Consider the following 23,392-nt stretch of genomic DNA (forward strand, 5'->3'; position numbering starts at 1 on the left):
TAATGTTATTGTGCTGCCAAGCCAAATCCGAGTTGTATTGAGGTAGGCTAACGTTAGTTGCCACTAGCTAGCTAATGTCAGATATGCTAGCAATACTAGTGATAATGATTATCAAAATATACATGACTAGATACATAAACAGCAATCTATGGTCGCTAGGCAAAGAGCATTGGGCCAGTAACCGAAAGGTTGCTGTTCTGAATCCCCGAGCCGGTAAGGCGAAAAAGTCTGCTAACAACAACTAATTCACAGGTGCCGATGACATGGATGTCAATTAAGGCAGCTCACCTCTCTGATTCAGAGAGGTTGGGTTAATTGCAGAAGACACATTTCGGTTGAATGCATTCGGTTGGACAACTGACTAAGTTTCCCCTTGTTGGCATATAAGTTTTGATAAATCTAATTCAAATTGCAAAAATAGAAGTGTATAAGTTTTTTCAGAAACTTTTGTATAAAGATGGAATAGCATCAACCTGCATTAGATTTGTGGCAATATATCATACAACCTGACATTTAAGAATTTAAAGTTGTGTCATATTTGCACTTTCTACTGAAAAGGATGATGGTCTGGTTAATAAGAGATGCTGGAAGATGGAGCTTGAATTGGATGGCATTGGAAATGTTGAATGGGAAAATAAGCTAAATTCATATTAAAAAGAAAACAAAGTGTTGATGATTCCCCATCGTATCTGGTAGGAGTGTGTTTTCTGGGATTATGTACACACGACATGGTGAATCCAATGAAAATATCCAAAGTGGTGGAGAAAGCAAAGTAAAAGTAAAATCTGTGAAGATCACGAGAAGTATCAACTGGAATTACATGGATCTCTCTCAATTTGGAGATTATTGTGTGTTCAAATCAAATCAAAATAATCAAATCAAATGTATTTGTCACATACACATGGTTAGCAGATGTTAATGCGAGTGTAGCGAAATGCTTGTGCTTCTAGTTCCGACAATGCAGTAATAACCAACGAGTAATCTAACTAACAATTCCAAAACGACTACCTTATACACACAAGTGTAAAGGGATAAAGAATATGTATATAAAGATATATGAATGAGTGATGGTACAGAGCGGCATAGGCAAGATGCAGTAGATGGTATCGAGTAAGGTATAGACATATGAGATGAGTATGTAAACAAAGTGGCATAGTTTAAAGTGGCTAGTGATACATGTATTACATAAGGATGCAGTCGATGATATAGAGTACAGTATATACGTATGCATATGAGATGAATAATGTAGGGTATGTAAACATTATATTAAGTAGCATTGTTTAAAGTGGCTAGTGATATTATTTACATCAATTCTCATTATTAAAGTGGCTAGAGTTGAGTCAGTGTGTTGGCAGCAGCCACTCAATGTTAGTGGTGACTGTTTAACAGTCTGATGGCCTGTTGTGCTTTGAGCTACGGCACAGGGCACCTATTAAATTAGTAATTTCTTGAGTTTTGGAAGAAGTTGACATTGAAATGTTAAATAAAATTCCTGGAGTGGTCAATGTACGCTTGATGAATCGTGTGGTTAATGGCAGGAAGAGTCGTCTGTCCTTGTCAGTGGCGATTTTAGTATGTATATCTTGATGGGGCAACTCAACCAAGTTTTTTAGGTGCATGCCAGCAAAACCACTACACAACATTTTATTATTTTATTAGGCCTATGTGATCTAAAAAGTAAGGAAAATACAATCACGAGGATCCACTTTTATAGACAATATACCGACACACATTGCGCTAACATTACAACCCTTGAAATATCAACTATAATAACAGGGTCTATTACTTAACTTGTTGTTTAACAAAAATATATATGAATGGGAAGAGATTGTCACTGGCAAACATGGTTACAGACCAAACAACATTATATAGTCTCTCCTCCTCGTAAAGAAAAGAACATGAGCTAATTATAATACACAAAGTAAGCAAAACAATGAAATAATTCCAACATTCGTGAAGAAGGTGCAGCAGCGCCTCTTCAACCTCAGGAGGCTGAAGAAATTTGGCTTGTCACCAAAAGCACTCACAAACTTCTACAGATGCACAATCGAGAGCATCCTGGCGGGCTGTATCACCGCCTGGTATGGCAACTGCACCGCCCTCAACCGTAAGGCTCTCCAGAGGGTAGTGAGGTCTGCACAACGCATCACCGGGGGCAAACTACCTGCCCTCCAGGACACCTACACCACCCGATGTCACAGGAAGGCCATAAAGATCATCAAGGACATCAACCACCCGAGCCACTGCCTGTTCACCCCGCTATCATCCAGAAGGCGAGGTCAGTACAGGTGCATCAAAGCTGGGACCGAGAGACTGAAAAACAGCTTCTATCTCAAGGCCATCAGACTGTTAAACAGCCACCACTAACACTGAGTGGCTGCTGCCAACACACTGACACTGACTCAACTCCAGCCACTTTAATAATGGGAATTGATGGGAAATGATGTAAATATATATCACTAGCCACTTTAAACAATGCTACCTTATATAAATGTTACTTACCCTACATTATTCATCTCATATGCATACGTATATACTGTACTCTATATCATCGACGGTATCCTTATGTAATACATGTATCACTAGCCACTTTATACTATACTATGCCACTTTGTTTACATACTCATCTCATTTGTACATACTGTACCCGATACCATCTACTGTATCTTGCCTATGCTGCTCTGTACCATCACTCATTCATATATCCTCATGTACATATTCTTTATCCCCTTACACTGTGTACAAGACAGTAGTTTTGGAATTGTTAGTTAGATTACTTGTTATTACTGCATTGTCGGAACTAGAAGCACAAGCATTTCGCTACACTCGCATTAACATCTGCTAACCATGTGTATGTGACAAATAAAATTTGATTTGATTTGATTTGATTAACATTAACAAAAATTCTAAGATATGAATGAGATATACCTATATAAGCAATATAATAATTGTACAAACTATGGTTTAAGGGAACGATGTGCGGATACGAGGCAAGCCGTAATTTCGATTAAGACATTAATGAGCGAGTAGTTGATATAAGCATTTTTTCAGCACTTTTGGGCTGGTCTTTTGGGCTGAACGGGCTGTTCTTACAGTATTCTGTACATCAAATCAGAAACATAGGATAAATAACGTGGGCATATAAGCAGACAATGAAGGAGCTTACAATATTCGATGATTACATTTCTGTGCACCACCAAGTCAGAACAGTAGGCTAAATTCTGAGGGGGACAGGTTCCAAATTCTTAAGGTGAGGCACATGGGCTATTAACAGCTTACTACACAACATACACTTAGTATTACATTCTTAGCTACAGGATACATATCTCCCTAGCATATTACACAATTTATGCAGCAGCATACAGTACATTTTTGGACTGTTGTTATGGCGGCAGGTAGCCTAGTGGTTAGAGCGTTAGGCCGGTAATTGATAGGTTGCTGGATCGAATCCTCAAGCTGACAAGGTAAAAAACTGTTGTTCTACCTGTGGGGCCAGACAAGGCAGTTAAACCACTGAGAAAATAATTGTAGACAGACAAGGCAATTAACCCACTAGCCTGTCATTGAAAATAAGAGTTTGTTTATAACTGACTTGCCTACTTAAGTAAAAAAGTTATGCTGTGCTAACTTGAACGTTGAGCCGTGGTCCTTGTGTGCAAACTTAGTCATTCTCTGGATTTATGGTGCTTTCAAGACAACTGAGAATTCTGAAAAAACAAGGTTGAATCATGACGTCAGTAATCTTCAGGTCGGAGCTCTAGAAAGAGGCCCGAGTTCCCGAGTTGGATGACCGTTCAAAATGTATTTTCCCAGTCGGAGCTAGTTTTTTTTCTGAGTTCCCAGTTGTCTTGAACGCAGCAGAAATCATGCCAGATTGACAGCATGGCCATTGTATTCAACCTTTTCTGGTCCATGGTGTTGCATGTGAATGTTTATCCTTTTAAACTTGGAAAATAGACCCTTTCAGACAGATGTTTTAAATCCTTAAACCCAGACTTGGACCACACACCCTCTCCACCTAATAGCAGGCAAGGGAAGCAAAATAGTGATTGCTTTGTGACGCTTGCAGTTAGCCATTGATTCCTTCAAAACCACTTATTGTTACATTTGCGACTTTCGGCTTGTTGTGTAATGTTTATGTCCAATGGCCGATGAGCGCTGATAAGTTTTATCTATAATTTATCTTCATATGAAAAGGATTTGCCAGGAGATTGTTGATGTGATTCATGATAATGACTGCTTGTCTAACTTGCTAGCTAAGATTGTGAAAGTATGACGTTGACATGAATAGTCCAATCAAAGCTACTTTAGAAAAACATGATTTGACGTCATTTTATGTGTGGCCAATGGCATTGAGCCTTCATGGACCGCCACTTCTAATGTAAATCTGTGACAGCACCCAAAGGGGCTTGAATTGCCTAGCTTTCCCTGTAGATTCTGCGGAGACATAGTGTCCCCATGAGTGACTGAGCCAATCACGGCGCAACTAGAGAAGATTACTAATGCTTAAACTCTGTATTTTCGCTGACTGCCCCTCCACCACAGAAAGAACTGAGCTAGGCTGAAACACCCGCCTTACTCAAGAAAGAGACCATGTTTGTATGCGGATGTATTATTTTTATTGAACCTTTATTTAACTAGGCAAGTCAGTTAAGAACATATTCTTATTTACAATGATGGCCTACCAAAAGGCTAATGGCCTCCTGCAGGGATGGGGGCTGGGATTAAAAATAAAATATATAAATATAGGACAAAACACACTTAACAAACGGCACTTAACAAGTGGAAAAGAAGTCAAGAAGGATTGACATCATCTGACCTTGCTATATTGTTGTTTTAGGTCGCTCTTCAAGAAGAGCGGTTCAATTGTTGTGAAGAAGGCTTCAGGGTGCCCAAGAATGTCCAGCAAGCACCAGGACCGTCTCCTAAAGTTGATTCAGCTGCGCGATCGGGGCACCATCAGTACAGAGCTTGATCAGGAATGGCAGCAGGCAGGTGTGAGTGCATCTGCACGCACAGTGAGGCAAAGACTTTTGGAGGATGGGCTGGTGTCTAGAAGGGCAGCAAAGAAGCCACTTCTCTCCAGGAAAAACATCAGGGACAGACTGATATTCTGCAAAAGGTACAGGGATTGGACTGCTGATGACGGGGGTAAAGTCATTGTCTCTGATGAATCCCCTTTCCGATTGTTTGGGTCATCCGGAAAAAAGCTTGTCCGGAGAAGACAAGTGAGCGCTACCATCAGTCCTGTGTCATGCCAACAGTAAAGCATCCTGAGACCATTCATGTGTGGGGTTGCTTCTCAGCCAAGGGAGTGGGCTCAGTCACAATTTTGCCTAGAACACAGCCATTGAATAAAGAATGGTACTAACTCATCCTTCGAGAGCAACTTCTCCCAACCATCCAGGAACAGTTTGGTGATGAACAACAGTTTGGTGACGAACAGTTATCAAAAGTGATAACTAAGTGGCTCGGGGAACAAAACATCGATATTTTGGGTCCATGGCCAGGAAACTCCCCAGACCTTAATCTCATTGAGAACTTGTGGTCAATCCTCAAGAGGCGGGTGGATAAACAAAAACCCACAAATTCTGACAAACTCCAAGCATTGATTATGCAAGAATGGGCTGCCATCAGTCAGGATGTTGCCCAGGAGTTAATTGACAGCATGCCAGTGCAGATTGCAGAGGTCTTGAAAAAGAAGGGTCAACACTGCAAATATTGACTCTTTGCATCAACTTCATGTAATTGTCAATAAAAGCCTTTGACACATATGAAATGCTTGTAATTATACTTCAGTATTCCATAGTAACATCTGACAAAAATATCTAAAGACACTGAGGCAGCAGACTTTGTGAAAATTAATATTTGTGTCATTGTCAAAACTTTTGGCCACGACTGTACAGTTGTCACGGCAAAAAGTAAAAATGGCTATATCGTAAAAATTGGTCTTAATTTAAGGTTAGGCATAAGGTTAGCAGTGTGGTTAGAGTTTGGTTTAAAAATCACACCTGCCAAAATAATACGTTTTCATCCCAAATGCCTCTGATCTGGCGGACTCACTAAACACAAATGCTGTGTTTGTAAATTATGTGTTGGGATGATGGAGTGTGCCCATGGCTGGCTGTAAAATAAAAAAAAACAAGAACACCGTGCAGTCTGGTTTGCTTAATACAAGGAATTTGTTGTATAGCATTTACTTTTTACTTTTACTCAAGTATGACAATTGCGTACCTTTTCCACCACAGTACATTTAAAACCAGATACTTTTAGACTTTTACTCATGTAGTATTTTACTGGATGACTATCACTTGACTCATTTTCTATTAAGTTAACTTTTACTCAAATATGACAATTGAGTACTTTTTCCACCAATGTCACTAATCAATGGTCGCTCATTCCAACGATCCTGTGGTGACTTAGTACACCATATTTGCTACTCCGAAAAAAGTCAGCGGACGTCTTCGTATAATTACGGTGAGCTGCGTTATTCACCGGAAGTCGTTTTGTGTACACAGACAGACGCGTCACAGTTTGTCTGATCTTTTCCAATTTTTCCCTCTGTCGTTAATCTCGCCAGCTATCGATGTCAACAAACATGCATGCTCATCTGTCTGTACAGACACAACTTGCCTCGATAATGGACGTGCTTGCTAGAGCAGCCGTTGACGAGATAAGTCAACTCTTTTCCGAGAGCTCGGCTGATTTGCAGTTGGAGATTTCTCGCAGCTACAAAGAAAACGAAGCTCTGAAAATGAGGATGAAGGTGATGAAGAACGAGCTTTTCACCCTGCGACTACAAAGGGCGAGTACACCGCGGGGCAGTCGCTTTTCTTTCAGCAGAACTTTATGCAGGCCTCGGGGGAAACTCGCAGGTTGGTTGAGGTTCTCAAACTGCTATCTGTGAGACATGGGTGTTTCACAGATGATCCATTATATTAACCAGATACTCTAGTGGCCGCTCTAACAAAATGTCTTAAAAAATGGAAGGCAGTCGGGAGGAGACTCTGTCAGGTGGGACCGTTCTAGCCAACGAGAGGGCAGATACGCATGTGAACAACGGGCACAATCATCATAAAAATTCATGAAAACAAACATTTGCTATTTGGTCTTAATTTAAGGTTATACATGTGGTTAGGGGTTGGGTTAAAATCACATTTTGAGAAGTAGTAGAAATGGGCGGGGTTTAGGACTTTGTGTCTGAGGTAACTAGTGACGACCAGGCACAACTCTGATATAAAGTGTTTTTTCTCAAAGTTGCCGGGATGTCACGTGTCCTACTTATATTAGTACACTCAAAACAACCGAATCATTACAACACTTATATTCGATCAAATAAGCCACACATAGCAAATAATAAATACAACATTTTGTTAACAAAATTCGACACTTTCATTCACCTCCATACAAAGACTTCGCTTGGTGAGAAAAAATCGCCACCTGCTGGAAAATACAGATTTTGGGCCAAGTTATCCCTCTTGCTTCGCCTCATCATCTCTGGGTGGATTCCGTTTACTCCAAACGAAAAACATTTTGCAACATAAACAACCGTTTATATTGGCCAAATTTAGTTTGGACCCTTCTCGTTTTGTTCAGTTTTCTTCCTTTTGCTTCCTAAAGTAAACTGTTTTCTCTAGGACAACCGGTTTTGCAACTGAATCCGACTAATGAATACACTCCAGTCAATTGAACATAATATGTTGGAAGAGGAATGGTTTTTGACCTTTGCTCTCCCTCATAGATAAGACACCTGAGCACCAGACATCCATTTACAGCAGGGATGATGCCCCAATTACAATAGGGGAAGAGGAGATACCATCCACAGTCAAAAAAGAGGTGAGTGGCAATATTAACAACTCATCACACATTTCTGACATAGGCTACTACTACTCTAGAAATGTTTACATGTCTGTGTAAATGAGTGTGTTTATGGTTCAGTGTGCAGATGTGGAGAGTCCAGATGTCATCTTGATAAAAGATGAGGAGGGTCCTGAGGATGACTTTGGAGGATGTGGGCCAGATGCAGGTGTGTAGAGGACGAAGAAGAGAAGGAAGAAAATGATGGGATGGTATATAGACAATTGACAGCCAGATAACTACCAGATGATATTATTGTTTTGTTTCCCGTAGGTCATGACGATATTTGTGGTGAGAATGTTACCATGGTGACACCACAGCCGGAACATGCCACCCAGAGACTAGGTCACGATGAGGGACCATACAGCATGAATGACCCTCACGGTCATGGTCGAGGTGAAGGAGCGCTGTGCAGCGTGACCAGTACTGAGAACTACCCTTTCTTCAGAGCCCCAGAACTACCTCAGAGTTTGCCCTCACACTCTGGTCTGCTGCCGGACCACACAATCAGCCATCAGATACAGCTGAATACTCATTCTATTGGGGAACCACTGCAAGGCAACCCCCAAATGAGGGGTTTGCAGAGTGACAGAGGGGGTCTGCCGAGAGGGGATACAGGAGGACGGGGTCTGAAAATCGTACAGGTAGCTTCCCTAGAAACCACCCCAACGACCCCAACAACAACCTTGGTAACAGGGGGTGTGACTGTGAGGCGCCCTAGTCTTGTAAACCAGTTCCAGCGACACCACGTCCCCCATGGTACCAAGCCGTTGTTCTGTAGCGACTGTGGGAAGCGCTTCTCTCGCCGGCTTGACTTGATCCGCCACCGAGCGGTCCACACAGGAGAGAAGCCTGTCATATGCAACCTGTGTGGGAACTCGTTTGTCAACAAGACGACACTGAGGGTCCACATGCGTATTCATACAGGGGAGAAACCTTACATGTGCTCCCTGTGTGGGAAGGGTTTCACCCAGAATGGAAGCCTGACCATCCATCTGAGGACCCACTCTGGGGAGAAACCCTACAGCTGCTCCCACTGTGGAGCCTCTTTCAACAACCCCAGCAACCTGCGCAGACACATGGTCACACACCCAGAGCAGGCAGGGACGCTGACACTCTGACACCGAAACTCTGTGGGGCTTTAGGTTCTTTATTTTTCTTCAGCATTCTCTCATTCTTGTTCTCATTCTCTCTCTCTCTCAATTCAATTCCATATATGCTTTATTGGCATAAATGGGTTGTTGCCACTGTGGCCAAAGCAAAGTATATGAAGTATTACATAAATTAACAGCGTTTTTGAGCAAAAATAATAATATACAGTGAACAAAAATATAAACGCAACATGCAACAATTTCAAAGATTTTACAGAGTTATAGTTCATATAAGGAAATCAGTCAATTGAAATAAACCCATTATGCCCTAATCTATGGATTTCACATGACTTTTTTTTTAAGTAGGGCGTGGTGTGGATCAGAAAACTAGTCAGTATCTGGTGTGACCACCATTTGCCTCAAACAGTGTGAATCCTCCTTTGCATAGAGTTGATCAGGCTGTTGATTGTGGCTTGTGGAATGTTGTCCCACTCCTCTTCAATGGCTGTGCGAAGTTGCTGCATATTGGCGGGAACTGGAACATGCTGTCGACAATGTTGATCCAGAGCATCCCAAACATGCTCAATGGGTGACATGTCTGGTGAATATGCAGGCCATGGAAGAACTGGGACATTTTTAGCCTCCAGGAATTGTGTTCAGATCCATGTGACATGGGGCCGTGCATTATCATGCTGAAACATGAAGTGATGGTGGTAGATGAATTGCACGACAATGGGCCTCCAGGATCTCATCACGGTATCTCTGCACATTCAAATTGCCATCGCTAAAATGCAATTGTGTTTGTTGTCCGTAGCTTATGCCTGCGCATACCATAACACCACCGGCACCATGGGGCACTCTGTTCACAATGTTGATATCAGCAAACCGCTCACCCACACAAGCCATACATGCTGTCTGTCATCTGCCCGGTACAGTTCAAACTGGGATTCATCCATGAAGAGCACACTTCTCCAGCGTGCCAGTGGCCATTGAAGGTGAGCATTTGCCCACTGAAGTCGGTTACGACTCCAAATTGCAGTCAGGTTGAGACCCTGGTGAGGACAACGAGCTTCACTGAGACTGTTTCTGACAGTTTGCAGAAATTCTTCAGTTGTGCAAACCCACAGTTTCATCAGCTGTCCGGGTGGCTGGTCTCAGACCATGCCGCAGGTGAAGAAGCCAGAGGTCCTGTGCTGGCGTGGTTCACAATGTGGTCTGCGGTTGTGAGGCCGGTTGGACGTACTGCCAAATTCTCTAAAACGACTTTGGAGGCAGCTTATGGTAGAGAAATTTACATTACATTCTTTGACATTAACATTACATTCTCTGGGAACAGCTATGGTGGACATTCCTGGAGTCAGCATTCCAATGCTCCCTCAACTGGAGACATCTGTGACATTGTGTTGTGTGACAAAACTGCACATTTTAGATTGGCCTTATTGTCCCCAGATCATGTTGCTTAATCAGCTTCTTAATATGACACACCTGTCAGATGGATGGATTATCTTGGCAAAGGATAAATGCTCACTAACAGGGATGTAAGCAAATTTGTGCACAACATTGAGCATTTTTTGCATATGGAAAGTTTCTGGGATCTTTTATTTCAGCTCATGAAACATAGGACCAACACTACACGTTGCGTTTATATTTTTGTTCAAGTGTATATCAACAAAAACAATTAATACATTCTCTCACACTTCCAGCCCCAGACTGGAATCCACATCTGTCCCGTCGCTCTTATTCTTCCAATCTCCCTGATTTATACTCTGTTGTCTGTCTCGGATTTAATGGACATACTACATAAAGTTGCTGTATGAGTAGATTTTAGTAAGTAACCTACTCTGGCCGAAATAAATAAACAGTGTGTTTTGATATGAAGGAATGAATGAGCAAATGCTTTTTTTCTGACTCAGTGGCTGCACTACTAAGCCATTACTCATATATACAGTGCCTTCGGAAAGTATTCAGACCCCTTGACTTTTTCCACATTGTTATGTTACAGCCTTATTCTAAAATTGATTAGATTTTCCCCCATCTGCACACAATAACCCATAATGATAAAGCAAAAACAGGTTTTTAGAAAATTGTCCTAATTTATTAAAAACTGATATCAGTTATTTAAGTATTCAGACCCTATACTCAGTACTTTGTTAAAAAGCAACTTTAGCAGCGATTAGTCTTGATTCTTCTTGGATATGACGCTACAAGCTTGGCACACCTGTATTTCGGGAGATTCTCACATTTTTCTCTGCAGATCCTCTCAAGGTCTGTCAGGTTGGATGGGGAGCATCGCTGCACAGCTATTTTCAGGTCTCTTCAGAGATGTTCGATTGGGTTCAAGTCCGACCTCTGGTTAGGCCACTCAAGGTCATTGAGACTTGTCCCGAAGCCACTCCTGCGTTGTCTTGGCTGTGTGCTTAGGGTCGTTGATCTGTTGTAAGGTGAACCTTCACCCCAGTCTGAGGTCCCGAGCGCTCTGGAGTAGGCTTTCATCAAGGATGTCTCTGTACTTTGCACTGTTCATCTTTCCCCTCGATCCTGACTAGTCTCCCAGTCCCTGCAGCTGAAAAACATCCCCACAGCATGATGTTGCCACCACCATGCTTTACCGTAGGGATAGTGCCAGCTTTTCTCCTGTCGTGACGCTTGGCATTCAGGCCAATCTTGGTTTTATCAGACCAGAGAATCTTGTTTCTCATGGTCTTACAGTCCTTTAGGTGCCTTTTGGCAAACTCCAAGCGGGCTGTCAGGTGCCTTTTACTGAGGAGTGGCTTCCGTCTGACCACTTTACCATACAACCCTGATTGGTGGATTGCTGCAGAGATGTTTGTCCTTCTGGAAGGTTCTCCCATCTCCAGAGAGGAACTTTAGCGCTCTGTCAGAGTGACCATCAGGTTCTTGGTCACCTCCCTGACCAAGGCCCGTCTCCCCCGATTGCTCAGTTTGGCCGAGCGGCCAGCTCTAGGAAGAGTCTCGGTGGTTCCAAACTTCTTCCATTAAATAATTACGGAGGCTACTGTGTTCTTAGATCTTCAATGCTGCAGAAATGTTTTGGTACGCTTGCCCAGATCTGTGCCTTGACACAATCCTGTCCCAGAGCTCTATGGACAATTCCTTCGATCACATGGCTTGGTTTTTGCTCTGACATGCACTGTCAACTGTGGAACTTTATATAGACAGCTGTGTGCCTTTCCAAATCATGTCCAATCAATTGAGTATACCACAGGTGGGCTCCAATCAAGTTGTAGAAACAGCTCAAGGATTGTCAATGGAAACAGGATGCACCTGATCTCCATTTTGAGTCTCATAACAAAGGGTCTGAATATTTATGTAAATAAGGTATGTTTTAATGTTTTATTTTTAAAACATTTACAAAAACTTGTTTTTGCTTTGTCATTATGGGGTTTTGTGTGTAGATTGCTGAGGATTTTTTAAACATTTAATTTTAGAATAAGTAACAAGATGTGGAAATCAAGCGGTCTGCTGAATTCTTTTCGTAGTCACTGCATATAACAGTAAACAGTTGTTTGTAGTTTTACCTCTAGAGTGCAGCATTGCCTCCTTTTAGCAATCTTGTACTGTGGTTTTTAGCCTAGAGACTCTTTCTTCACCATCATGGGGGTCTCTTCAGGAATCTTCAGGAAATTGGGACATTCCTTACATTGTTGGGGGGTGAGTCTCGGACATTTCACAACTTCAACATCAAGTTTTGAACCCATCCCAATTGAAAAAATATACACATACAGTGGGGCAAAAAAGTATTTAGTCAGCCACCAATTGTGCAAGTTCTCCCACTTAAAAAGATGAGAGAGGCCTGTAATTTATCATAGGTACACTTCAACTATGACAGACAAAATTAGAAGAAAAAAATCCAGAAAATCACATTGTAGGATTTTTTATGAATTTATTTGCAAATTATGGTGGAAAATAAGTATTTGGTCACCTACAAACAAGCAAGATTTCTGGCTCTCACAGACCTGTAACTTCTTCTTTAAGAGGCTCCTCTGTCCTCCACTCGTTACCTGTATTAATGGCACCTGTTTGAACTTGTTATCAGTATAAAAGACACCTGTCCACAACCTCAAACAGTCACACTCCAAACTCCACTATGGCTAAGACCAAAGAGCTGTCAAAGGACACCAGAAACAAAATTGTAGACCTGCACCAGGCTGGGAAGACTGAATCTGCAATAGGTAAGCAGCTTGGTTTGAAGAAATCAACTGTGGGAGCAATTATTAGGAAATGGAAGACATACAAGACCACTGATAATCTCCCTCGATCTGGGGCTCCACGCAAGATCTCACCCCGTGGGGTCAAAATGATCACAAGAACGGTGAGCAAAAATCCCAGAACCACACGGGGGGACCTAGTGAATGACCTGCAGAGAGCTGGGACCAAAGTAACAAAGCCTACCATCAGTAACACACTACGCCGCCAGGGACTCAAATCCTGCAGTGCCAGACATGTCCCCCTGCTTAAGCCAGTACATGTCCAGGCCCTTCTGAAGTTTGCTAGAGAGCATTTGGATGATCCAGAAGAAGATTGGGAGAATGTCATATGGTCAGATGAAACCAAAATCTAACTTTTTGGTAAAAACTCAGTTCGTTGTGTTTGGAGGACAAAGAATGCTGAGTTGCATCCAAAGAACACCATACCTACTGTGAAGCATGGGGGTGGAAACATCATGCTTTGGGGCTGTTTTTCTGCAAAGGGACCAGGACGACTGATCCATGTAAAGGAAAGAATGAATGGGGCCATGTATCGTGAGATTTTGAGTGAAAACCTCCTTCCATCAGCAAGGGCATTGAAGATGAAACGTGGCTGGGTCTTTCAGCATGACAATGATCCCAAACACACCGCCCGGGCAACAAAGGAGTGGCTTCGTAAGAAGCATTTTAATGTCCTGGAGTGGCCTAGCCAGTCTCCAGATCTCAAACCCATAGAAAATCTTTGGAGGGAGTTGAAAGTCCATGTTGCCCAGCAACAGCCCCAAAACATCACTGCTCTAGAGGAGATCTGCATGGAGGAATGGGCCAAAATACCAGCAACAGTGTGTGAAAACCTTGACCTCTGTCATTGCCAACAAAGGGTATATAACAAAGTATTGAGATAAACTTTTGTTATTGACCAAATACTTATTTTCCACCATAATTTGCAAATAAATTCATTAAAAATCCTACAATGTGATTTTCTGGATTTTTTTCCCCTCATTTTGTCTGTCATAGTTGTCTGTCATAGTCATATATATATATATATTTTTTTGTTCATGTCCATTCAGTTGGATATTTGTGGAGATGTACATTTTCTAGTGTGCTTTGTGCTCCTGACTGTTCATTCTGCAACCTGTGACACCATTACTTGGGCGGAATCTTGTTCGGCCAACTGTTATCCGTATTTACGGTATATTAAAAAAAATCGATCTGTTATGCCCGCCCTCTAGCCCCTATGTATTCGTCCCGTTGCTTTGCTCCGACCGAGTTTGACCGAGAAACCAGGAAAGAAGAAGAAAAAGAAACGGGGATAAAATAAATACGTTAGGAAGAGGCCGAGAATACGAGACGGATATGTAAGTAAAATAAAATATACAAGCCTATTGAATGGATCGTTTGGCAGTGTTTTACTTCGCAAACCGCAGTGTCGTCAAGGAGTGGTCACTGGGGCACAGATCAGCACGACTTTTCCAATGCCCGTGATTGGGGTTAAAACGCCCAAATTCCGCTCTACACGGATAGCCAGCTTGAAGTCTGTCTAGTAGGCCAGTGTCTACCACAAGTGGAGGCGGAGGACCTATTATCTAGCTAGCTACCAAACAATTCAAACTCAAGACTGCTCGGTGTGTTAGCAACTAACGTTAGCTTGCCAGCTAGTTTCTGCTAATCTAGGCACACCATGGATGGTTAGTAAACTGGTTAGCTAGTCAAACAAGCTAGCCAGCTAACGATAACTTTGTTAGCTAATCCTCTTGTTAGCTAACTGGTCAACCAAACGAACTAGCCCGCGAGTTTTAGAAATAAACTTGCTGCATCCTTGTAACGTGAATTCATAACTAGCTAGCTGACGGTATTCCATTGTTTTTATTAGCTCAACGTAGCTAGTTACTGTGAACTATATATGTTTGGATGAAAACCCATCTGAAAATCAGGGTAGCCATCGCGTTCCCTGAATGCCCATGCACCGACTGATCTTTTGTTTGAATTTTACATAATCCTGTCCTCAATCGACCTCATTCAACTGGCTGTTAAACCTATCAATTTAAGCAAAATAACATTTTGTAGGTACAAAAAAAATCTAAACACTTATTTTGTCCCGATTGCCATATGAATGTCCTTGATGACTAACAATAATAGCTAGCGAAGTGTTTTTCGTGTTACTATGGCTGGTTGATCAAAAATACCTTTTTGGTTTGTGCAACTCATTAATTTGACTAGTCACTATGCAAGACTGGAATGTTTAACTTAAAATGTTCACTGTTAAACCTTCGCGGTAACTTCTATGTTCTTGTCGTTTTAGCGTCTGAAGTGTGGTGACAACAGCCCCACTTCAAACGAGGGGACAAGCAAGCATACAGTATTGACTACACCTGACACAGGTAAGGGTGGTTGAGCTGTCCCATATTTTCTCCCCACGTGAAGGATTATAAGATAAACCAAAGCCTGAACTAAAGAACAAGTTCTCCCTCGACCATATTTAATTAGATGTGTTTGCTGTTGCCTTTGGTTGTTTTTGTCATTACCAGTTATTTATACAATGTGTATGGCTGCATATAACTGTTTTAGTGGTTCGGGTGGTCTTCAAGTTGAATTCCCCCAACAGGTGTTTTCCCCCTGTCAGCTAACCTGTTCTGGTGGTTCCTGAGTGGACTTGTTTTGTTAGGGAAAAGGTTGGGCGGGATGAACTGTCGACATGTGCTTTGAATAAGAAGGATCCAACCCTGTATATTGGGTTGTAATTATTGGTATTTGTATTTCATGTCTAGCCAAGGAAGCCAGTTAAGTCACTGTTTGTTGCTTGTTCATGTGAGGTGATGTTGGAATTAATTTGGGTATATCAGTCAAGTCTGGTGCAGGTGTTTCTCAGTCTGATAACAGTCAACAAGGGATCTCCCTGAGACTGTCACTGTGATGCAGTGCAGGTGGAACAGGAGAGCACCCGAGTGTGTCTGTGTACACTAACAGACCATGTTTTAGTTGTTGTGAAGTAGCTGAGATTGTTGATATTCTACAGGCGATGTTTGTGTGACCAGATGAGTTGTCTAGAGGTTATAGTCTTTAAATCAATCAAATTCTATTTGTCAATGCTTCGTAAACGGGTGTAGACGAACAGTTAAAAGGTTACTTACGAGCCCCACACAGAGAAATATGTAAAAAATAATAACATAAAGAATAAATACACAATTAATGATAACTTGGCTTTAAACATGGGGTACCAGTACTGAGTCGATGTGAAGGGGTACTAGATAGATATGTACATATAGATAGGGTAGGGGTAAAATGACCAAGCAACAGGATAGATAATGAACAGTAGCAGCAACGAATGTGACGAGTCAAGTGTTAGTGCAAAGAGGGTCAATGCAGGTAGTCCGGGTAGCTATTTGGTTAACTATTTAGTAGTCTTATCACTTGGGGGGTAGGAGCTGTAGAGGGTCCTGTTGGTTCCAGAATTGGTGCATCGGTGCCGTGCAGTAGCAGAGAGAACAGTCTATGACTTGGGTGGCTGGAGTCTGACCATTTTTAGGGCCATCCTCTGACACCTGGTATAGTGGTCCTGGGTGGCAGGGAGATTGGCCCAATGATGTACTGGACCGTACGTGCTACCCTCTGTAGTGCCCTGCGGTCGGATGTCAAGCAGTTGCCATACCAAGTGGTGACGCAGCCAGTCAACATGCTCTCAATGGTGCAGCTGGAGAACTTTTTGAAGGTCTGAGGGCCAATGCCAAGTCTTTTCAGCCTCCTGAGGGTGAAGCGCGTTGCCGTGCCTTCTCAAAGGTGTGTGCACCATTTTTATTCCTTAGTGATGTGGACTGAGTTTTTAAAGCTCTCAACCTGCTCTACTACAGCCCCATCGATGTGGATGGGGTGTGCTCGTCCTTCCGTTTCCTGTAGTCCACAATCAGCTCCTTTGTCTTGCTGATGTTGAGGAAGAGTGAAGACACCCACCAGACTGTCATTGCATGCTCTGAGTACGTGTCCTGGTAATCAGTCTGGCACTGCAGCCTTGTGGAATGTTTACTTGTTTTAACCCTTTGACACGTATGAACACACGGGTCTGATCATTTTGCAGTGGTCCTGGCCTTGTACGCTCAAACCGGTGTGATTAGAACACTTATTTAGAATGTCCAGTTCCGATTGACGCAACACTCAGTGTTTGAGCTGGCCACACTTTTTTTCACAAGCATTTTGCACCAACAGTTTTTAAAATGTAATGTCATCAATGTGAGCAGCTTTTTTTTGGTATGCAGTGTTCAGACATTCACAGAAGTAGCGACAGCATAATGCCATTCTCATCCAAACCGGGAAAATGTAGGCTATATAGCAAAATGTAGCACTAACTGAGGAGAGCGCGACCTAACACAAACGATCATATTTAGTTAACTCTTGGCTGACAGAAACCATGATATTAATTAGCTTATAGCAATTACAGTAAGTTATCAGACGATGGGTATTTGTGTGCGCCGCAGCGTGTGTGTTTTTTTTTGTGTCAAGCAATTATGGAAAGGTTACAAGATGATTTGGGTCTGTTTGCAGGATGCATTTTGAAGGGGGTGTGTGATCTACCATAATTTCTGAAAGTGTAACCCTTAACCTCGTTTTGTTATTATGTCTTTGGTCTGACAGGTGTGACAACCAGAATGCATTGTATGATATCAAAAAACATAGCTGACAATTAGCTTAGCATTAGCTCATCATAATCAGTACAACCTTAAAAAAAGTATTTTACGCACGTGTCCATTACAATCTATACAATGTATGATTTGTCACCAGTACTTGAATGTGAATATAACAGTAAATACATAATGCTCTATACATGCATACAGTGTGCTACAGTAGAAATGACGACACTATATACAGAAACTATAATGGTAACGTGATAAGGAACTTACACATGTCCAAAGTTGTTAGTAGTGAAGGCAATGCAGGCGCCAGCCGGAAAATGTGCCAGGGAGGGAAAGTTTGTTCTTGGGCTCTTGTTCGATAGAGGTTTGTCCGGTTCAGTAACGCCTCAAATGTAAATTGTCCGCATCAGTTAAATTGGTCACTTCTATGTGAATGATGAGGCAGAACATACCTCAATTCAAACTGTTGGTCGAAAATAAAACTGGTTAAAAAATAATTTGATATTGACAAGTTGAAACAGCCTATAATTTGCAGGCAGCATGCCTTGGTTTGAGGGCAGCATGGGTTAACTGTCCTGTAACAATCACATTTTGGAACATTGAGTGCATTCTGACATCACGCGCATAACAAAACTCACGCTGGGGTGACCGGTAAAGATAGTTGGAACTCACGTGGGAAAAGGTTAAAGGTCTAATTCACATTGGCTACATAAAGCGTTATCAGTTGTCCGGTACTGCTGGTGCTCTCATGCGTGGTTCAGTGTCGCTTGCCTCGACGCGAGCATGGAAGGCATTTAGCTCGTCTGGTAGGGCTGGGTTTCCCTTTGTATTCTGTGATAGTTAGCAAGTTTTACCACTTTCGAGCATCAGTCCTTTATTGAAGCTTTGCATGTTTGATGGCTCTTCATAGGTCATGGTGGGATTTCTCATACACGTCCGGATTAGTATACCACTCCTTGAAAGCGGCAGCTCTAAGTGTGGATGTTGCCTCCATAGCTTCTGGTTTGGATATGTACGTACAGTCACTGTGGGGACGATGTCGTCAATGCACTTATTAATGAAGCCGGTGACTGATGTGAAACATGTAAACATATTCCAGTCTGTGCTTCATTGGATCACTTCTGTAATTGAGCGTGTCACTGGTACTTCCTGTTTTGAGTTATTTTGCTTGTGAACAGGAATCAGAGTATAGAGGATAGAATTATGGTCAGATTTGTATGGGTTTCTGTGTGGAGTAAAGGTGACAGAGTAAATATTTGTTTAAATATATTTTTTTGTGTCTAGTTGCACATGCTGGTAAAAATGTCAAACGGATTTGTTTCTCTACATTAAAATCACTTACCATGAGAAACGCTGCCTCTGGACGTGCATTTTCTTGTTTGCTAATGGCAATCTACAGAAAAATATAGAACGCTTTTGTTACATAGTCTGATCTGCAGTTTATTCTGAGGTGCGCAAGAACTTGGGACTTCTTTAACATTTAGAGATTTTGCACCAGCTGTTGGTAAAAGAGACACACCACTCATCTTACCCGAGGCTGCCGTCTGATCTTAACGATACATGGAAAAGCCAGTGAGGTGTATAATGTCCATGTTCAGCTACGACTACGAGAAACAGGATATTACAGTTCAGTTACAAATCAGAGGGCAATGGCGGTCTAGATGCTCGCCGACTTAGTTTAATAATAACGCCACCTTGCTTGCCTCTTAACCCCCTTCTCTTTCAAGTCCCGGGATCATTGAAAAATTGAGGTTTGTGATCGCTGTTCTGTCCAGAAGCTGTTTTCAATTATAGGATGTGGCAGAAACATTATGCACCCCAAAAATGAAGATCAGCTTAAAAACACACAAAATGGCAGAATTGGTCAGGAGCCTTGAAGACGGCAACTATCCACTGCAGTGCCATCACTATTCGCCTCATGGGTCGTAGGCTAAGTTTGTGTGTGTGTGTGTACACTACAGTGTTTGGGAGGTTCAGTGTGTGTGCGGAGGTAAGTGGATTAATAGTCTAATTCCTCAATCTTATTACCAGCCACACACACTTAAATCGACACGAAGGACTAATCTAATTTATCGTCAAACACTGGCGCACATGTCAGACATTCAGACGTGTTGTTGCAGGTGCAGCAGAGATGCTCTACTTGGCCAAAATTATGTGGACAACTGCTCTCATTCAAAAATAAAGGGCATTCTTACAGTTGGTCCCCCCTTTGCTGCTATAACAGCCTCTACTCTTCTGGGAAGGCTTTCCACTATATGTGGAAACATTACTGTGGGGACTTGAATCCATTAAGCCACAAAAGTGTTAGTGAGGTCAGGCACTGATGCTGGGCGATTAGGCCTGGCTTGCAGTCGGTGTTCCAATTCATCCCAAATGTATTCGATGGGGTTGAGGTCAGGACTCAGCATGCATGTCAAGTTCTTCCACACCAATCTTGTCAGCATTTCTGTATGGAACTCGCTTTGTGCACGGTATCATTGTCACGTTGAAACAAGGAAGGGCCTTTCCTAAACTGTTGCCACATTTGTAAGCACAGAATCGTCTAGTATGTCTTATGCACTAGCATTAATATTTCCCTTCACTGGAACTAAGAGACCTAGCCTGAAACATGAAAAACAGCCCCAGATCATTATTCCTCTTCCATCAAACTTTACAGTTGGCACTATGCGTGGGGGCAGGCAGCGTTCTTCTGGCATCCGCCAAACCCAGATTGGTCCGTCGGACTGCCAGATGGTGAAGCGTGATTCATTACTTCAGAGAACGTGTTCCACTGCTCCAGAGTCCAATGACAGCAAGCTTTACACCACTCAAGCCGATGCTTGGCATTGCACATGGTTCTCTAAAGCTTGTGTGAGGCTGCTCGGCCATGGAAACCCCTTTCATGAAGCTCCTGACAAAATGCTCTTGTGCTGACGCTGATTCCAGAGTCCGTTTGGAAGTCTGTAGTGAGCGTTGCAACCGAGGACAGACCATTTTTACACGCTTTGCGCATCAGCACTTGGTTGTCCAGTTCTGTGAGCTTGTGTGTCCTACCACTTCGCGGCTATAAACCTGCTGCCTATGCTGTCTGACGATCACTGTTAGTAAACTCAGCAAAAAAAGAAACTTCCTCTCACTGTCAACTGCGTTTATTTTCAGCATACTTAACATGTATATTTGTATCAACATAAGATTCAACAACTGAGACATAAACTGAACAAGTACCTCAGACATGTGACTAACAGAAATGGAATAATGTGTCCCTGAACAAACGGGGGGGGTCAAAATCAAAAGGAAGTCAGTATCTGGTGTGGCCACCAGCTGCATTAAGTACTGCAGTATATCTCCTCCTCATGGACTGCACCCGATTTGCCAGTTCTTTTTGTGAGCTGTTACCCCACTCTTCCACCAAGGCACCTGCAAGTTCCCAGACATTTCTAGGGGGGGGAATGGCACTAGCCCTCACCGGGAGAGATCCAGGCTCTTCGCTGGCCATGGCAGAACACTGACATTCCTATTTTGCCTGCAATGACAACAAGCTCAGTCTGATGATGCTGTGACACACCTCCCCAGATCGTAATGGACCCTCCACCTCCAAATCGATTCCGCTCCAGAGTACAGGCCTCAGTGTAACGCTCATTCCTTCGACGATAAACGTGAATCCGACCATCTCCCCTGGTTAGACAAAACCATGATTCGTCAGTGAAGAGCACCTTTTGCCAGTCCTGTCTGGTCCAGCGATGGTGGGTTTGTGCCCATAGGCGACATTGTTGCCGGTGATGTCTGGTGAGGACCTGCCTTACAACTGGCCTACAAGCCCTACGTCCAGCCTCTCTCAGCCTATTGCGGACAGTCTGAGCACTGATGGAGGGATTGTGCATTACTGGTGTAACTCAGGCAGTTGTTGCCTACCTGTCCCGCAGGTGTGATGTTTGGATGTACCGATCCTGTGCAGGTGTTACACATGGTCTGTCACTGGGAGGATGATCAGCTGTCCGTCCTGTAGCACTGTCTTAGGCGTCCCACAGTACGGACATTGCAATTTATAGCCCTGGCCACATCTGCAGTACTCATGCCTCCTTGCAGCATGCCTAAGGCACTTTCACGCAGATGAACAGGGACCCTGTGCATCTTTCTTTCTGTGTTTTTCAGTCCGCAGAAAGGCCTCTTTAGTGTCCTAAGTTTTCAAAACTGTGACCTTAATTGCATACCATCTGTAAGCTGCTAGTGTCTTAACGACCGTTCTACAGTTGCATGTTCATGAATTGTTTATGGTTCATTGAACAGGCATGGGAAACGATGGTTAAACCCTTTACAATGAAGATCTGTGAATTTTTTTGAATTAAGGATTATCTTTGAAAGACAGGGTCCTGAGTTCTTCAAAGTAAATGAGGCATACTTTTATGTCTGCAGAATACCAGCAATCTATCACTAACATTGCCGTCAAAGTATTCACCCCTTTTTCCACATTGTGTTACATCCTGAATTTAAAATGGGATAAATTGATTTTTTTTCACTGGCTTACGCACAATACCCCATAATGTCAAGGTGAATGTTATTTGAAAAGGGCATCGATTGGTTAAATTATTTAAAAAATAACAAAGCAGACATTGAATATCCCTTTGAGCATGGCGAAGTTTATTACACTTTGGTTGGAGTATCAACACACCCTGTCACTGTAAAGATAAACATCCTTCCTAACTCCGTAGCCGGACAGGAAGGCTACAGCTCAGGGCTTTCACCATTAGGCCAATGGTTACTGTAAAACAGTTAGAGTTTAATGGCTATGATATACTGAGTGTGGATTAACAACATTGTAGTTACTCCACAATACTTCCTAATTGACAGCGAAAAGGAAGCCTGTACAGAATAAATATTCCACAACTTGCATCCTGTTTGCAACTAAGCAAAGTAATACTGCAAAAAATGTTCCCAGGCAATTCACTTTTTTCCTGAATACAAAGTGTTGTGTTTGTGGCAAATCCAATACAACACATTACTGATTACCACTCCATATTTCCAAGCATACAGTGCATTCGGAAAGTATTCCAACCTCCTGACTTTTTCCACATTTTGCTACATTACAGCCTTCTAAAATGCATTTAAACATTTTTTTACAAACGTCCTGAGCGCTCTAGAGCAGGTTCTCATTAAGGATCTCCTTCCCGCGATCCTGACTTATCTCCCAGTCCCTGAAAAACATCCTCACAGCATGATGCTGCCACCACCATGCTTCATTGTAGGGATGGAAACCACTGTTCTTTGGGACCTTTAATGCTGCAGACATGTTTTTGTGCCCTTCCCCAGATCTGTGCCTCGACACAATCCTGTCTCGGAGCTCTACGGACTATTCCTTCGACCTTATTGCTTGGCTTTTGCTCTGACATGCACTGTCAACTGTGGGACCTTATATAGACAGGTGTGTGCCTTTCCAAATCATGTCCAATCATTTGAATATACCACAGGTGCTCCAGTCAAGTTGTAGAAACATCTCAAAGATGATCAATGGAAACCGGATGCACCTTACTCAAAATTGAGCACTCATAGCAAAGGATATGAATGCTTATGTAAATAAGGTGTTTATTTTTAATACATTTGCAAACATTTCTAAACCTGTTTTCACTTTCTCAGT

The 23,392-nt window shown here is 42.5% G+C and overlaps 2 protein-coding genes across 19 annotated transcripts in view; both read left to right on the forward strand.

The window, feature by feature from the left end:
* Positions 1–6,489: 6,489 nt before the first annotated feature.
* Positions 6,490–10,830, forward strand: LOC110488842 (uncharacterized). The gene is made up of 4 exons (XM_021561263.3): positions 6,490–6,875; positions 7,742–7,836; positions 7,939–8,026; positions 8,131–10,830. The coding sequence occupies exons 1-4, from the start codon at positions 6,587–6,589 to the stop codon at positions 8,976–8,978; spliced, it is 1,320 nt and encodes a 439-aa protein (XP_021416938.3). The 5' UTR covers positions 6,490–6,586; the 3' UTR covers positions 8,979–10,830.
* Positions 10,831–14,265: 3,435 nt separating this feature from the next.
* The window catches only part of LOC110488843 (catenin delta-1), a 40,202-nt gene continuing 31,075 nt past the window's right edge, over positions 14,266–23,392 (forward strand). For 14 of the 18 annotated variants that reach the window (XM_090198387.1, XM_036942985.2, XM_090198390.1 and 11 more), the window contains exons 1-2: positions 14,284–14,514; positions 15,459–15,537. The gene's annotated coding sequence lies outside the window, so the exon portion shown is untranslated. Of the gene's footprint in view, positions 14,515–15,458; positions 15,538–23,392 lie in introns of all 18 variants that reach the window. The other 4 variants (XM_036942986.2, XM_090198389.1, XM_090198386.1 and 1 more) reach the window with 2 other exon arrangements.

Source organism: Oncorhynchus mykiss, chromosome 14 (assembly GCF_057628025.1).
Source record: "Oncorhynchus mykiss isolate SJ-2025 chromosome 14, ASM5762802v1, whole genome shotgun sequence".
NCBI classification, from domain to species: Eukaryota; Metazoa; Chordata; class Actinopteri; order Salmoniformes; family Salmonidae; genus Oncorhynchus; species Oncorhynchus mykiss.